This window comes from Mastomys coucha, unplaced genomic scaffold (assembly GCF_008632895.1).
Source record: "Mastomys coucha isolate ucsf_1 unplaced genomic scaffold, UCSF_Mcou_1 pScaffold3, whole genome shotgun sequence".
Taxonomy (NCBI): domain Eukaryota; kingdom Metazoa; phylum Chordata; class Mammalia; order Rodentia; family Muridae; genus Mastomys; species Mastomys coucha.
Window position 1 is genome coordinate 46,184,152 of NW_022196909.1, and position 17,259 is coordinate 46,201,410.

A 17,259-nucleotide genomic window follows, 5' to 3' on the forward strand; every position below is an offset into this window, starting at 1 on the left:
TACAATGTACTTACATATAATAAGTAAACCTTAAAAAAAATTTAAAAAAAAAAAGGAAAGGAAAAGAAACATCTAATTGTACAATGCTTGATGTCGCTTATGTATTCTGCCATATATAAACAGTAACACTTTAAAAAAAGAAGAAGAAGAAAACGGGACTACTGTTATCCACAGGACGCTGGGCGTGGAGGTGCACGCCTTCGATGCTTTCGATCCCAGCACTCCGCAGGCAGAAGCAGGCGGATCTCTATGAGTTCGAGGCCAGCCCGGTAAGTAAGTAGGATGGCTCGTCTCTTTGTCAGCCGAGTCTGGGAACGAAGAGTCATCACTGGACATCCCTCCAATCAGAGTGAAGACGGTTGTTCCCACCTTCCGTGCGGAAACAGACCAATCACCGTTCCGGAGCGTGGCGCGAATCGCCTCTGGCGGAGCTTGCACGGGTCTGGGTCTCTGCGCTGAGCATTTCGCCCGGCAACCCTCTTCCCAGCCTCGAAAGAAGGACCCTTCGTCATCCTCGTCCCAGCGCCCTAAAGCCTACCGCCCAAACCGGCGGATCGGCGGGAACCGGAAGTGTGCGCACCCGGGACGGTCCCCGGTGAACGCCGCCGGAAGTCGTGATTGCCAGGGGATTCCCTTCGCTCAGCATGGCGGCCATCCCCCCAGACACCTGGCAGCCGCCCAACGTCTACCTGGAGACTAGGTGAGGGTTGGAGGAGGGAGGGATTGGCCGAGGAGACAGACGCGGGTTCGTGCCGCAGCGGCCAGGTCGGCCTGACTCGCAGGTTGCCCGCACGGAGCTGCGGCCGGGAGTACCTGTGAGTTCTGAAGGGACCGCAGGGGAGCCCCTCCAGCATCGCGGGAGACCTTGGCGACTTTTGTCTGCCGTCCTTTTCCCACGCCGTTCATTAGTTTCACTGACCTATATCCATCTTCATTCATTCATTCACTCACCCACTCTCAACACGTGTGGGTTAAGAGCGCACAGCCATGCCATACGTAGGACCCGGACTTTTGAAAACACAAATCTAGAAGAAACAGTTTATTATGGTGAAGGAGACGGATGTGTAAACACCACGGGAGTTGTCTGAACTAATTGAAGAAGGTTCGTTCTCCCCCACAAGGCAAGAGAGAACTTTGATCACTGGGGATATGGCTTAGCATGCCCGAGGCCCCGAGCTCGGTCTACAGCACGGTATACACTCGGTGTGACTGCACATGCCTGTCATCCTAGCACTCTGGAGGTGGAAGCAGGAGGACCGGAAGTCCAGGGTCTGACCTGGGCTGGATAGAATGCTTACCTAACAGTGTGCCATGCCTCCGGCGTTGAGTTTACTATTGCTAGCAGCTCCTATCATGAAGGCTTTGTGTCACATACGCCCCTCCAGTTTTAGCAAAGAAATGCTACATTCCACAGATTTACCTGCAACCTGACCTTCATAGTGTTTGAACCTTGCTTGGAGTCTGGTCAGCCAGTCTACTGACTTTACCCCCCATTTCGTCTGCCTCTGCCTCCTCTGAGGGTAGACATTGAGGAGGCACCGACCACTGCTCCCAGCTTTACAGAGTGCCCATATGGCTGGACCTCCTGAGCATGGGCCATGCAGGTTCAATTCAGTTCTTACTGAGTCCCCAGAGCTCAGTGAGTGACATAAGGCAGGGAGCCTCCTGCCTGGTCTTCTGTCTTATCCTTAAAGGCACTAGGAGAAGGCGATAGAAGCGCTCCTACTGGGTGTATGTGGACATAGGAAGTAAGCAGCTTTACATATTCTGAGTACACTGTCACTGTCTTCAGACACACCAGAAGAGGGCATCAGATCCCATGACAGATGGTTGTGAGCCACCATGTGGGTGCTGGGAATTGAACTCAGGTCCACTGGGAAAACAGTCAGTGCTCTTAACCGCTGAGCCATCTCTTTAGCCCTAGATTTGATTTTTAATTATGTGTGTGGGTGTGTGCACATGAGTGCGGAGGCCAGAGATACTGGAAACCCCGGGAGATGGCGAGTACATACAGGTGGTTGTGAGCCTCCTGGTGTGAGTGCTGGGAACTGAAGCGTGGTCCTCTGGAAGAGCAGTACATGCTCTTAGTCCCCTCTAGCCCTGTTTGACCCACTTTTAACGAGTGAGCTGCTTTTATTTTTCTATTCAAGTTTGGTATTAATAGGTGATATGTTTACACGATCAAAAAAATATAAGTTAGAAAATATTTATTGAACATCCTGCCTCTTATCTGGTCAGTCGACATTCCCCCCAGCCCTCAGACTGATGCAGATGTATATACACTCCTCACACTTTAATCTCTTTTTATTACATCTACAGATGGCATGTGAGGGCTTTTTCCTTGTTCAGGGTTGGTTTCAGAGCATCAGTGCATATTCTTAGAATTTTGGCTTGCTTATGGTTGTTTTGCCTAGAACATATACGTACATATATATATATATATACACACACACATACATGTGTAAACTGTCGTGCGTGTCACAGTCAGGTGATCTCAAGTGATTGGCTGTGGTTGTTTCCTTCTGAGTGTGAACTCTGGGCACAGTTAGCTGCCTCACACGGTCAAACGGCAGGAGTCTTGGGCAGCGGCTGCCTGCTCTGACCTGCTGCCTGGCCTCTGTTCTGTCCCCACCCCAGCATGGGAATCATCGTTCTGGAGCTGTACTGGAAGCACGCGCCCAAGACCTGCAAGAACTTTGCGGAGCTGGCTCGGCGGGGCTACTACAATGGCACCAAGTTCCATAGGATCATCAAGGACTTCATGATCCAAGGCGGTGACCCGACAGGCACAGGTACGCTAAGCCACCATGCACACCTTAAGTCTCATTCTCGTCACTGGGCTGGTAAGGCAGCCACAGCTTGCGTTTCTGTTTGCTGGACATGGCTGGCTCGGTTTTGTTTGGAGGTGGGGTCTCCTATAGCCCAGGCTAGCCTCCCGCTCTCTGAGAAGGATCTAATCCTGTGCTCTTCAAGCCCTTACCTCAGTGCTGGCATTTGTCTGCTGCCATGTGCAGTTTTTGTAGTGCCAGGGATTGAACCCAGGGCTTAAAATATCCTGGTCAAGCCCTCAAGCGATTGAGCATTCAGTAGGACCCACTCCCCACCTCCAGCATGGGACTGCATCAGGAGCTGCACCTCCACCAGCAGGGTGTCAGCGTAGCCCAGGCTGCCCTTGAGTGATCCTCCTGCCTCCACCGCACACTCGCTGGGTTACAGGCACGCCGGCTCTGGCTCTCTGTTTCTGCTGACGGCTCTTGCCCTCCTCACAGCTACTGCGTGTGTAACTAACTCACTGGGAAGTTATCTTCACCCTGAGCAGGCCATACCAATGGAGTGAGACGTGGAATTGGATCAGGCAGGAGTAAAAACAGGCAGGCCCAGATCTTGGAGGATAGAACTCCACATTCCTTTATTCAGACTCGTTCATTTGATAGATGTCTGAGGCAGGTGCATCTCTGAGTTGGCAGCCAGCCTGGTCTACAGAGTGAGTTCCAGGACAGCCAGGGCTACACAGAGAAACCCTGTCTCAGAAACAATAAAACGCAATACAGACAGATGTGAGCCTGCTTTGTGTCCGTGACTCTAAGGTCTAGGGATAGAGCTGTGAGCAAATGAGCAAAGAGACACACACCTACTCTCAGACAAGTGGGGGAGGGGATGAGGATCCAGTTTTAGTAGAAAACCAGAAAAGGCCTCCGTGGGGTGCTGTTAGAAGGGATGTGTGACTGAAGAGAGCCAGGACCTTGACATTGGGGGTGACCCCATAGGGGGCCTGTGAAGGATGGATAGCCTGCGTGTCTGTCCTGCATATGCCCCCTGCTGTGGCAGGGTGTGATCTGTGCTTTTGCGGGGAGTTGGGGGGGGGGTGTCTCTGGATGCTGCTCAGAGATAGATGGAGGCCAAAGAAAGAGAGAAGCAGGCCCAGATAAGGGAGAGGCCAATTCCATGCAGGCTAGACGGACACGCTGATGAAAAGGTTGGGAGATATGCCCTACTCCCATGGGATACAGGCACGCGCCCCAGGTCCTAATCTGTGTGGTGCTGGGAACAGGGACCCTGCGCATGCGCGGCACCCCACCATCCGCGCCGCAGCCCCAGCCCAGAGAGTTACTTGTGTTGAATTTGCTGAGAGACTAAACAGATGGTGTGAGAGAGGATGGGCATGGGTGTCTCTGGGGCCTCTGCCTGGGAGTAAAGGAGGAAGGCTGAGCGTAGAGCCTTATGTGTGGAGTGAGGGACAGGTTTGGAATGGGAAGTCAAGAGCTCTGGCTTTGTAAAGGGTTTGGTTGAAATCCTGGAAAATCCTTAAGGATAGCAATGGAGTCAAAGGGAGATCCTGCGGGGTGGTGATCCGGCGGCGGGGTGGTGCTCAGTCCAGGAGGACACCAGATGTCGCTCTCTGGCCTCCACATGCATGCGTACATTTGCATGTCTATACAGCCCGCCCCGCAGCCCACCCCCACCCCCACCCCCACCCCCACCCCGACCCCCAACTAAGTACCTGTAACTCCCAGTGTTCATGTTGGGTCTGAGGACCTTTCTGGAGTTGGTTCTCAGCTTCTCACTCGGGCACTTTTGCCTATTTCAGCCTAGCTGGCCTGGAAGCTTCTATCGGATTCCTGTCTCTGTCCCATCTTGCTGTGGGGGTGTGGGCATTACAGATGGGCACCACCTCAGCCCATCAGTTGTTTTGACAGAAGTCGGTCAGCAGGTTTGCGTGGTGGCCGTGTCCCAGCAGAGCCATCTCCCTGGCCGGGGTCCCGTCCTGGGCTTTTTATTGCAAGGACTGAGGGTGATGTAATTTGGGGTTTGTTCCTGGTTCAGACTTTCTGCCTCCTGCCTTTGCGCTTTAAAGGGCCGTAAGTAGTAGAGTATTCAATTGGACCATGTTTGTCCCCTCAGGTCTTTTTTAGAAACTTCTGGTCATTGCCTTCTGGTTTGAACGCAGTTTCAGGAAATCGAGGCCAGGCGTGCTCCTCTCCAGTCCAGTGAGTCGGCCTGGGGAGCACTTCCGGGTCATGCGTGCTGCCTTCCGGGAAGCACGGTGTTATGCCTTGCTCTTCCCTGTCTGTCTGTTGGTGAGATGGGTTTTCCCTTTTCCCTGCCTTCTCTGAAGCCCTCAGACCTTCACTCTGTCTTGCTTGCTTCTCAGTTGTGTCTGTTCTAGAAGTTTTTGTTGTTCAGTAGCTTCATTAGCTCTTTGTTAGTCATTTGGGTTCCAGTCTGTCTCCTCTCCCTTCACTGTTCATCTCGTGTCTGAGCCCAGCTCGCATTCCTAGAGTCTCGCCTCTGCTGAGCCCCGCCCCCTCCTGCTGTCCGCGTGTTCACTGTGGTCTGCCCCATTCTTCCTTTGCCCTTTCTGTTGACACTGGCATCGGCACCTATGTGTCCCCACCTTGCTTTCATCTAGATACAACATAAGTAGATTCTTGCCATTTTTCCAAACTTATTTGGGGCCTTGTGTCTTCCCCACTGTGAATTCATGGTTGCTGGCTCTCCACTGCTTCCAACCTGAAGAGGAATTGGGAGCTCCTGTAGTCGGGCTAGCTTCTCTCCTGTCATCCCAGATTCCAGTAAATTATGTCCCAGGGTTCCTCTGTCCTTACCCCAGACTCCCGACTCATCCCTCAACTATAACCCTGAAGACAGCCAGCCCTGCCACTCATGCTGGGTGGCATGTAGGAACTTCAGCCCTTGGCTGCTTGCTGGCGCTCTCTTGGCTTTTCAGAACTACAGGGCGTGGGGCTTCTGAGGGCCTGGCTCTGCTTCAGTCCTCTGGGCTTTCTTTCCTTGGCCATTTCTTCAGAATTTTAAAAATATTTGTTTCCTATTATTTAACAGCCAGATTCTGGCTGGCCTGGATCTCACAGGTCTGCCTGTCTCGGCCTCCCCAATCTGTTTTTAGAGGTGTGCTTGGCCACAACAGACTGTTTCTTTGTTTCTCTTTATTTTTGCCTTTGAAAAAAAATCTGTGTGTTTTGTTCATTGTACTGGGTGTTGAGGCAAGGCAGGATGATTCCCGACTTCCTGACTTTTGGGTTTTTGAAACAGGGTTTTACTGTGTAGGCTGGTTATCCTGGAACTCACTCTGTAGATCAGGCTGGCCCTGAAATCACAGAGATCCACCTGCCTGTGCTTCTCGAGTTCTAGAATTAAAGGCGTGCACTGTGGTAACTTTATCCTCTCCTCCTTGCTATAATGAGATGAACTTTATCTGTAACACAGCGCTGAGAGCCCATGCTCAGTGAGTGGAAGAGACTCAGAAGTGAACTGTTGGTGCGGTGCCTTCCATGTGTTGGCATGGTGCCCTCCCGTGTGTTGGCGTGGTGCCCTCCCGTGTGTTGGCGTGGTGCCCTCTGTGTGTTGACGTGGTGCCCTCTGTGTGTTGGCGTGGTGCCCTCCCGTGTGTTGGTGTGATACCCTTCATGTGTTTGTGCAGTGCCCTCTGTGTGTTAGCGTGGTGCCCTCCCATGTCTATCTAGTTACTTTGCTGTCTTTCCTAATGTCACATTTCCATGATGTACTTTTAATGAAATTGAAGCACTCAGAAGATTTCCAATAATGCTGCGACTTCAAGTATAGCAAATGTTTGCGCAGCCTGCCAGCAGGTCTGTGAGGAGAGCGAGCAGGAGGCAACCCACCCCATCCTCCACCCCTCACCAAGGCACTAGAGCGTGCCTGCTAGCCGGACAACCCACCCCATCCTCCACCCCTCACTGAGGCACTAGAGCGTGCCTGCTAGCCGGACAACCCACCCCATCCTCCACCCCTCACCAAGGCACTAGAGCGTGCTTGCTAGCCGGACAACCCACCCCATCCTCCACCCCTCACCAAGGCACTAGAACGTGCCTGCTAGCCAGACAACCCACCCCATCCTCCACCCCTCACTGAGGCACTAGAGCGTGCCTGCTAGCCGGACAACCCACCCCATCCTCCACCCCTTACCAAGGCACTAGAGCGTGCCTGCTAGCCGGACAAGATTTTCTAAGTGTTCCGGTAGATGGCAGGTAACATTGTAGGTTCTCAGCGGGTTGGGTGTATTTCTCCATTTCCACTGCCTGCAGCCTGGCTACTCGGGAGTCTTTCTCTGCAGGATCGTCCTCAAACCCATCCTCAGCAGATGCCCTCTGGCTTCCTGCACCTCACTCGGAGCACTGCCCACATTGAGATGACCTCACCTGCCCTTTCGGCGGCCTCCTGTGAGCCTTCAACCCCACCTGCCAGCTGCCTCTGTGAGGCCATCTTGCTCTGTTCTTGGCCTTGGGTCACACATGGTGGCCCCTCAGGAGCACATGGAACCTGTCCATTGGAACAGCATGCCATTGTTATTTTCACTCGCTTAGCGAGTACTTGCTCATTCCACTAGGTGCCCTGCACTGCTCCCGGGCCTTTGCAGAGGGTTAAAGCACAGAAGCCCGGGCTTCTCTCTCCTTACATGGAGCTCCCAGCTCCGCGGGAAACGAGCCATTCCATTTAAGAACCAGGAAAGAGGTGAGATGATGACTGCAACTTAGTGCTGGCACCCCGTGGTTTGTGTGTCATGGTGAGGGACTGGTCTGATGGGGTAGGGTTAGGCCAGAGAGGAAGCCTTGTGGGCAGGCCTTGAAGGAGTCGTGGAACTTAGCTTTTGGGAAGCCATGGGTAGGCGCTCTGAACACTTGCAGGGAAGTGTGGAGGAGAGCCTGCTGTCGTAGGGTTCCGTGACAGATCCTACCAGCCGTCCTAGGGTCCCATGACAGATCCCACCAGCCGTCCTAGGGTTCCGTGACAGATCCCACCAGCCATCCTAGGGTCCCGTGACGGATCCTACCAGCCGTCCTAGGGTTCTGTGATGGATCCTACCAGCCACCCTAGGGTCCCGTGACAGATCCCACCAGCCGTCCTAGGGTCCCATGACAGATCCCACCAGCCGTCCTAGGGTCCCGTGACAGATCCCACCAGCCGTCCTAGGGTCCCGTGACAGATCCCACCAGCCGTCCTAGGGTTCCGTGATGGATCCTACCAGCCATCCTAGGGTCCCGTGACAGATCCCACCAGCCATCCTAGGGTCCCATGACAGATCCCACCAGCCGTCCTAGGGTCCCATGACAGATCCCACCAGCCGTCCTAGGGTTCCGTGATGGATCCTACCAGCCATCCTAGGGTCCCGTGACAGATCCTGCCAGCCATCCTAGAGTCCTATGACGGATCCTACCAGCCGTCCAGTCTAGATGACCCTGCGGCCTCTGAAGGGTCACGCATCTCTGAACTGCACGTATAGGGAACAGGAGAGGGGCAATTTAGGCAGATTGGTCATCAGTGGGGAGAGACATGGGGTCAGGGTAAGGTGGGCCAGTCAAGACAAATCCCACCAACCAAGGGTGCAGGTTTAACTTGTCACTAAGGGACTCTTGTGACTAGAGTAAGGATAAAATACCTGAGAAGTTGAGTCCCGCTGGCATCCGGGGCAAGGTCAGGTCACCTCCAGGTGCCAGGCAGTGCTGCAGGGCCAGGCTGTGCTGGGGGGGGGCCAGGCCGTGCTGCGGGGGCCAGTGTGCTTATACCTGAGTCCTGGCCCCACGCGGTCACTTGTCACACATACACGGGTTAGGTAACTTTGCAGTGCTCTTGTCAGGGGCGGGGAACATGGCTGTCCATTCCTCCCAGGGTTATTGTGACAGCTAAGTGGCTCTTGTTGGAAAAGTAGTTGGCAAAGCCTTGGCACAGAAATAGTTCAAAAGATTGTTCTGGTTAATTTACTTAGCATTTCATAGGTACCTGCTAGACTCCCTCTGTGGGGCTCCCTGCTGTGGGCCGGAGTCCAGCAGGGAGATGGCCGTAATGAAAAGGTGGTAGGTGAGCCGGTCCATGTACTGTCAAGTGACTTGAAAATAGTGGCTGCTGGGGACAGGGCAGGGAGTCTCCACCTTGGCATTATCAGGTGAGGCTAGAGAGCTGGGCTGGCACTGAAGGATATTTAGCAGCTGGCCTGGCCCGGCATCCACCTGCTAGGTGGTAGACCCTTCAATATGACAACCAGAGCTGTTCCTGACATTAACCAGTATCCACAGGACCACAGCCAAGCCCTGTTGAAAACTGCTGGGCTAGAGGGCGGAGCAGTGCTGTTGGTGATGCATGTAGGAAAGGCCTCTGATAAGGTTGGCTAGAGCTCTGAGTACCAGGGTTGGGACAGGAACACTCCAGAGGGAATGCCAGTTAGAGGCTGGAGACCACAATGCTTGCCAACACAGTTCAGGAGCCAGTGAGGCCGGGAGGGGACAGTGAGCACAGATTGTCCTCTGGGATGGTGATGTGGATGGTGGATGTGATCCTGAATGTGGAGGGATTGAAGCAGGGCAGTGTAGGGCCCTCCAGCTGCTCCATGAAGAAGCTGTGTGGAGGAGGGCGGAGCAGGGCTGGGGTTAGAGGGAGCATGGTGGTGGAGCCGGATGGCTGTAGTTTGGACAAGAGTTAGTGTGATCGATGGGAAGCAAATACTCAGACGTTCAGAGATTTACAGGGTAGAGAATGGGAGTGGGGGCTGCTTTCTCAGGGCACCATAGGCCTGTGGAAGAAGGTGCCAATGGAGGAGGTACTGCCAGGAACAGGGGAACACTGGGAAGTCTTGGAGGGGGCTGACACCGGCTGTGAGAGGCTGCTGGGGACCAAGGGAGGCCCAGGGGGAGCAGGGGATGAGTGCAGAGTCCTCAGGACAGAATGCGCACGGTGCTTCTTATCATGTGCCAGTCAGAGCAGTGGAGAGAGGAGATGAGCCTGTTCCTGCGAAGGGGGCATAGGACACCGTGGGGCTGCGGAGCTGGGCTTTGTTCTGATTTTAAGATAGGAAATACTAATGATGTGTGACAGGAAGGAAGAGCTGAGAGAGCACAGTCGTAGCTGTGGGCTACCTTACAGGGGTAGCCTTGGGAACTTACGGTAGGTAATCTGACAGTGACAGGAGGAGGGAGGGAGGTGAGCAGGAGTGGTGGGGGAGGGGAGTGGGCCAGGCTGATAGCTGATGGCAGCCGGTGACTATCTGCTGCCCGGGAAGCACATGGCTCCCTTGCTTAGTGGGCTCAGCATCCCTGTGCTGGCTTTCCATGCACCTATATGACATGGTTGACTTCTGAGATGGCCCCTGTACTGTTGTTACTAAGTGGGTGTGTCGTTGGGTGCTTTGGGCCCTAACAAACGTGGTTTGGCAGCGACCATGGCTGTGTTGTTTCTCCCACAGTATAAACCCGAGAGAGCGCTCTCTCTCTCTCTGCCACCCTCAGCTTCTGGCCTTTGATCTTGGCCTTGTGTCTTACGGTTGTGAGAGGCTGCTTTTGAAGGAAGATGAGAAACAGCTACAGGGAAATGCTAAGGAGAGAGAGGGCTCAGCTGTGCTGCAGAAACCGCTGGGACCTAGCAAGCTTGCTCCTGTTGTAAGACAGAACTGGGCCATCAGCCTCAGCTGGCCTCAAAGAAGCTGTCCTGTCCCTGAGGCCAGGGAAGGTGGGGAGGAAGCGCGGGGGACAGTGACCTCGAGTGTTTGTTGGAGGTTTTGTCCCCAGAGGGGAGGAGAGCCTTTGATTGATCAGCTGGCCTGACGTGAGTCCGTGTGGTCCTCCTTATGGGCTGCTGCCCACCATGGATCTTTTTGGCCTGGATATGAATCTGCTGCCTGTCATGGGTGGGATGGGGACAGGTCACACCAAGCATAGTAACTCGTGTCAGCCCACTCTTCCTGTGTCATGGCTTTGACATCAGTCTGTTCCTCTTGGGAGCTTCAGGGGCAGGGCTCGGGGGAAATGCTGGAGAGTCTTAGAAATAGATAGCTTTATTTATTTGTTTATCTGACTCTTCAGCTGAGACATGGACAAAGATGGTGTACTGTGCACGATGACTTATCGGCCACGGTGAGGTCAGGACGGTCTAGGATGTCACAAGTCTAGAACAGGGCCAGCGGGCTGTTTTGGTAGTAAGGCAGTCAATCTCCCAGGTGGTCTTGGCAAGCAGATGAAGTTCTAGATCAATCGAGCCTTATTCCTGAGAGTGGTGCACAGTCCAGTAACTGTGCCAGCCAGCAGCATCCCAGCCTTATTTCTGAGAGTGGTGCACAGTCCAGTAACTGTGCCAGCCAGCAGCATCCCAGCCTGACTTTAGCATCCCTTCCTTCCTTTTTTTATTTTGAGACATGGTTTCTCTGTGTAGCCTTGGCTATCCCGAAACTTACGCTGTAGATGAGACTGGCCTCAAAGATCCACCTGCCTCTGCCTCCTGACTGCTGGCATCTGTGGCCAGAGCCACCACTGCCCGTCAGGTGGCTTTATCCTTAAGAACAGCACACATCCGCAAACACCTCCATGCCTCACAGATTCCCCTTAAGCAGTCGAGAGGTGGCAAGGGGACTCCACAGGTCAAGGCACTTGCCACCAAGCCCGGAGACCAGTTCTTCAGACCTACAAAGTAGAAGTAGAAAACAGATCCCTCTGATCTCCACTTGGGCACCATAGAGAGTACACACACACACACACACACACACACACGAACACATAGATAAGTAAATGTAATGAAAAACATCATCCAGAGACATTTGCAAAGGGGTTGGACGACAGAGTGGCCAGTAATGGTTTAAACCATTTAAACACCACGAGGGGCTGCAGGACGCACAGGTTAGAGTCCTTGTCCAGCATGAGCAGCAGCGCTGTGGTGCGTAGCCCCTCCCCCAAACCCAAGTGGCTGATATTGGCTGATATTGGAAGGTGTGGGAGACCCTGAGTGAGGTGAGCGAGTGCACTAGCAGGGGTGCTCCACGCACACACACCCTTTTTTTAAATTTATTTGGTTTTATGAGTTGGGTGTTTCGTCTGCATGTCTGTCTGTACACTGTAGGCTTGGTTTATTGATACAAGTATGTCTGCAGTGACAGACAGGAACCGTGTGGCCATGACATGACACGTGACCATGTGATTCCTGGTGGGGTAGAGGTTGCCGGTGAGGAAATGGTGTCTTCCAGAGCAATTGCTGGTGACTAGGGGGGACCAGGGGAACCCTGGGTTGGTTACTGGGGGGACTGTGAGAACCTGGGGCCAGCGAGTGGGGTCTTGATGGGATTTGCTACCTGTGTTTCTTGGTCAGGGGAGGCCCTTGAAGTTGTTTCCTGTTTTTCCCCCTCTTTTATGTATCTGCAATCTGTATGTTGGATCTGTTTCACAGAGGCCAGAAGCATGTTACTCAGTCAGCAATCTGGGCCAGGGACTGTTGGCTCTAGGTCGACCGCAGCCAGTTGACCGCAGCCTGCGGGGCCTGTGCCGGCGCTGGCTCTGCTGAGCAGTGTCTACACAGGGATCCACTGCTGGGGACATCGTCCTTCCCTGCCTGGCCGCCTCTCCCCTACCCCATGTGCCTTCAGCAGTGTCAGCACAAGGTGTCCTGCTGGCCTTTTCTGTAAACCCCACAGGGTTGAGCAGGGTTATGAAAGAGTAAGCTCTGAGTAAATGGTGTTCTAGAAAACCCAGCCAGTTGGTCCCAAGATGCCAAGAGATGAAAGGGCCTCCACGCACCATCCTCTCATTTCTACTGCGTGCCGGCTGACCAACAGTGTTCTCCGGGGCAGGAGCAAGGAAAAAAGACCATGAGACGGCGCTGCAGTGTGACCCCAGCCGCTGCAGCGTGACCCCAGCCGGTGCTGAGGCAGAAGCGGGTTTATTTATTTTTCTCACAATCTTCTTTTACACCATTTTAATTACATGCAAGTAATGAGGTCAGTTCTAGGTTGAGGGACAAGCAAGACATTAAACACAAGTAGTCAAGGAACAAGCAAGGCAATGAACAAAGTCCCATGATCGCTCCCGTGATCACTGTTTCTAAGGGAGGATGGCCAAGGTGTCTGAGCCTACTTCCCTGTCCTAGCCCAAAGTCACATTCTTGCCTGAAGCCTACTTCTTCGTTCTAGCCTAGAATCAGATTCCTGCCTGCAGCCCACTTCCTTGTCCTGGCCCAACCTCAGGTTCCTGCCAAGTGGCCCAGAGCTCTCCACAGCCAGCTCCTGGAGCTTGTACCCTAATGTTTGTGGTGGCTTTCAGGCTCCTGTGCTGGCTAGTGTCCTGTCAACCTGACATAGCCAGAGGCACCTGAGAGGAGGGAACCCCTTAATTAGTATTGCTGTGGAAGGGCCAACCATTTCAGGCGGTGCCACCCCTGGGCTGGTGTCCCAAGAGAAGGCTGGCTAAGCAAGCCAGTATCCAGCCATGCCCTGTGGCCTTGGCATCAGCTCCTGTCTTTAGGCCTCTATTTGAGTTCCTGCTCGGAAAGCTTTTGATGATGAGTTCTGATGTGGAAGCGTAGACAAAACAAACCCTTTTCTTCCCAAGTTGCGTTTGCCGTGGTGTTTCGCTGTGGTGTTTCATAGCAGCAATAGAAAGCCTACCCAGGACAGTTCCCTGAGAGTAGAGGCCTGTGACCGGGGTGCAGGCTGGGCTTTGCAGGGGCAGCACCTCTGTCTGGGTAGAGGAGGGAGCTAGGGGACACGGTGCTGTTGGAAGTGTATAGAGGCCTGCCATTTCCAGGGTGAGCTTGTGCATGCTGGGGTTTAGTCCCCTCATCTTCCGGAAGTGGAGGCTCCCCCTGACCTGCTGGGCCTTGCCCATTTCTCTTAGGTTTTCTTGCTTCATCCTGATTCTGACAGCCTAGGACTTAAACCAAGGGCTTAAGCAAAGCTGGGTGCTGGTGGCACAGGCCTCTGATCCCAGCACTCAGGAGGCAGAGGCAGGCGGATCTCTGGGGGTTTGGAGGCCAGTTGCACCTCGAGACCCTGTCTTAAAGATGAACAGACTAAAATCTAATGAACGCTGTAACCTTGGGCTTTTCTCCCTGAATAACAACTCGGGGGCTTATATTCTTATTATTAATAAGTGCCTCGGCCTTGTCCCCTACTAGCTTGCAACTCAGTGAACTCATTTATACCATTCTCTGTCTGCCACAGGGCTACCTCTCCTCAGTTTCATATTCTGACTTCCTCTGAGTCCGATGGCCTGTTTCCCAGAGCTCCTCTCTCTGCTGGATGCCCCACCTTCTAATCCTGCCGCAGCTTATTGGCCATCAGCTTTTTATTGACAGGTGTGCAAGCAATTATCCCTCCAGAACAGACACACAGTAGCTGTGGTGCTCAGGGGCCAGCTGGCACGGACCGTGCTGTATCAGGCTCCTGTACAGCAGGCTGTTTGGTGGGGGGCCGGGGGTGGGGGAGAGCAGGGGGGGCAGACTCTGCTTCCCAACTGGTTTCCACTGCATGTAGACTCAAAGCTAGAGCTCGCTTACTCTGCTGTCTGGTGGTGGCTGCTCAGCATGGACTGACCAGTATAACTCAGCCCATGGCTGGCATGTGGTCTCTAAGCACTGGGGAGAGCCTGTAGTCTCTAAGCACTTGGGAGAGCCTGCCTCTTGTTAGGTTTTTCTGTGTGAATACCATATTTTCTTTCTTTGAGACAAGTTCTTGTTACTGTAGCTCAAGTCCGTCTTGAGCTCATCAGCCCCCTGCCTTAGCCTCCAGCATGCAGGAGTTACGGTGTCAGCTTTCACGCCCACTTTCATTTATGCCCCTTTGCTCTATGAGGAAAAGCTGCCCAAGCTTACATGCCCAGCACTGCCCCTATCATCCTGGATGGGCTTAGGTGCCGGGCACCGCGCCTGCCGTGCTGGACTTGGTGGCAGTGTTGCTAGCAGGCCACAAGTCTGTCTTCCCTATGCACCGTGCCCGTGTGATGCTGTCCCACTGTGTGTGTCTAGATGCCATGGCTCCTCCCTAAGCCGATAGCTTTCCCTTTCTGTCACCTCACCTAGAGGAGGCATCGACCATCTCAGGTCCTTCTACAGCAGGTGTTTGGAGTTGTGGGTTGGTAGGATTTGTGGGCAGAAGCTAGGCGCAGCAGAGCGTTGTAGTTAACGATGTTTGTGGGGCTAGCGCTGGACTAGGGTCTGGACACTCTTGCTGGGATACTCGGAAACGTGTGGCCTGTCGGGCATGTGTGGAGGAAGATACACAGGCACCACTGCTCTTTTGGTTCTGTTTCCTGCCCATCGTCAACAGTGAATGCTAACTTAACAAGCAAATGGTATTGGCTAACCTGCATGAGGCCAGTGACTGGAGCCTTGTGATGTGCCTACTGGGAGTCGGGTGCTCGCCGCCTTTCCCATCCCTGGACTGCAGAGTGGCCTTTGACCTCAGGCTGTTCTGTGGTGAGGTAGACTGGGCAGCTCACTGCTTATCTTCTGATTGGACAGGTCGAGGTGGCGCATCTATTTATGGCAAACAGTTTGAAGATGAGCTTCATCCAGACCTGAAGTTCACTGGTGAGTGTGTGCTGGGACTGGGTGGGCAGGACAAGGGAGTGCATGTTGAAAGCTTGCTCGTTTGGATGTGATTCAAGGTGAGTGCCTGACATCGTGGCATGCTTCCCGACAGCTGCCCAGCCGTGGCGCCACAAAGTGCCCTGGCAGATGAAAGAGAACAGGGCCTCATGAGAGTCCTTAGCAGATCTGAGCGTGGTCTATCTATGTTCTGGGCTCCACTTGTTAAATGTCATGAAGCAAAGGCCGTTGGGAGCTCCCTCCAAGCAAAGCAAGGCCTTAAGAGGAGAGGGTAAGGTGGGCCAGTGGTTAGTGAGGCACAGCACAGGAGAGGGTAAGGTGGGCCAGTGGTTAGTGAGGCACAGCACAGGAGAGGGTAAGGTGGGCCAGTGGTTAGTGAGGCAGAGGCATCATGGTTGCTGGGGTGGTGCAGGAAGAGTTTGCCCTGCCCCTAGGAAGGGATTCTGTGTGTCCTGAATACGGTGACAGAGAGCTGTGGTCCTGGCAGTGGTGACAGCAGCGTGAAGCCCTGTCTCTGCGACAGTGCTGCCGCTCTGCCAGCTGGAGGGCCGCTGCTCATGCTCCTCTCTCCTTATGTCCCCTAGGGGCTGGGATTCTCGCAATGGCCAATGCAGGCCCAGACACCAATGGCAGCCAGTTCTTCGTGACCCTGGCTCCCACGCAATGGCTGGACGGCAAGCATACCATTTTTGGCCGAGTGTGCCAGGGCATAGGGATGGTGAATCGAGTGGGCATGGTGGAAACAAACTCCCAGGACCGTCCTGTGGATGACGTGAAGATCCTTAAAGCGTACCCGTCTGGGTAGATGAGATGCTGTCTCTGTCACACCCAGGTCCTAGTGAGCTGTTTTCCGGATGACGTAGGGTGCTGTGTGACTCAGTGTCATGCATACCTACTCTGAAGCAGAGGGTCATCTCTGGGGACCTTTGTATTCTGGCCAACAGTCACAGACTTGAAAAGCGGGCCACATCGATGAGTGCGCTAGCTGCACAGCCCGGCTCAGCCTCCAGTGTGAGTTCTTCCAGGAATATGCACGGCTCTCCCTCTCTCCCTCTGAGCCTGAGCATCAATACTGCTGCTTCTGACACTAAACCTCCCTCGCAAAGCCATACTGAAATTGTTGCCAAATGAAAAATGCACCCAACAATCAAGTTGCTAAGAAGGTGTCAAGTAGGGATGATGATGTGTAATGATTGGGCAATGAATCTTTGAGAGGAAGCAGGAGCGTTGGCCATTTTTCCCGGGAGGGAGTGGGAGTCTAGTGACCAGGCCTTCTCAGGCCTCCCCACAGGAAGTGACACGTTTTAGGGCTTTAGAGAAAATAGGTAAGTGGTTTTTGTACATGATGTCTTTGGTTTTTTTTACTCTTTGGATTCGAAGTGGGGGGGGGGCAAGAAGGGTGTTAATACCTATGTAATACATAGAAACTTCCAGAATAAAACACCACTGATGGCTGAAATCACTGCTGTGGTCTGGCATTGTTCTAGATTCCCAGCCCTTTTTCTTTTTGAGACAGGGTGTCACTGTGTAGCAGCACTGGCTGGCCTTAACTTCCTTTATAGTCCCTGCTGGCCTCAAACTCAGAGAGTGCATCTGCCTCCAGTGCTGGGACTGAAGGCACGCGCCACCACGACTGGCTCTGCAGAGGTGGGGGGTGCTGCAGCATTCCTGCCTTCAAGATTCACACTGCCGTGGTCCTGAGTCTGTTACCTTCCCCCATGGGAGAGGAGCTCCTGCTGGAGAGAGGCAGAACCAAGGGAAGCCTCAAGCGATGTCTCCCAGCACTCGGTGCTCTGAGGGAGGGACGCTCTGAGGGAGGGATGGAGGGATGAGCTGCAGGTGAACCACATATGCTATAGCTGCTCAGCTGCTGTGAGCGAACTCCAAGCAGGAGGAAAGAGTTCACTTCATCTCCAGCTCCCAGGT

At 53.7% G+C, this 17,259-nt stretch overlaps 1 protein-coding gene across 1 annotated transcript; it reads left to right on the forward strand.

Moving 5' to 3' along the window:
- The first annotated feature begins 436 nt into the window (after nt 1-436).
- On the forward strand, nt 437-16,796 carry Ppil1 (peptidylprolyl isomerase like 1). Its single transcript, XM_031346874.1, has 4 exons — nt 437-700; nt 2,638-2,792; nt 15,247-15,315; nt 15,918-16,796. Exons 1-4 carry the CDS (start codon nt 645-647, stop codon nt 16,136-16,138), a joined length of 501 nt encoding a protein of 166 aa, XP_031202734.1. The 5' UTR covers nt 437-644; the 3' UTR covers nt 16,139-16,796.
- Nucleotides 16,797-17,259: the final 463 nt, after the last annotated feature.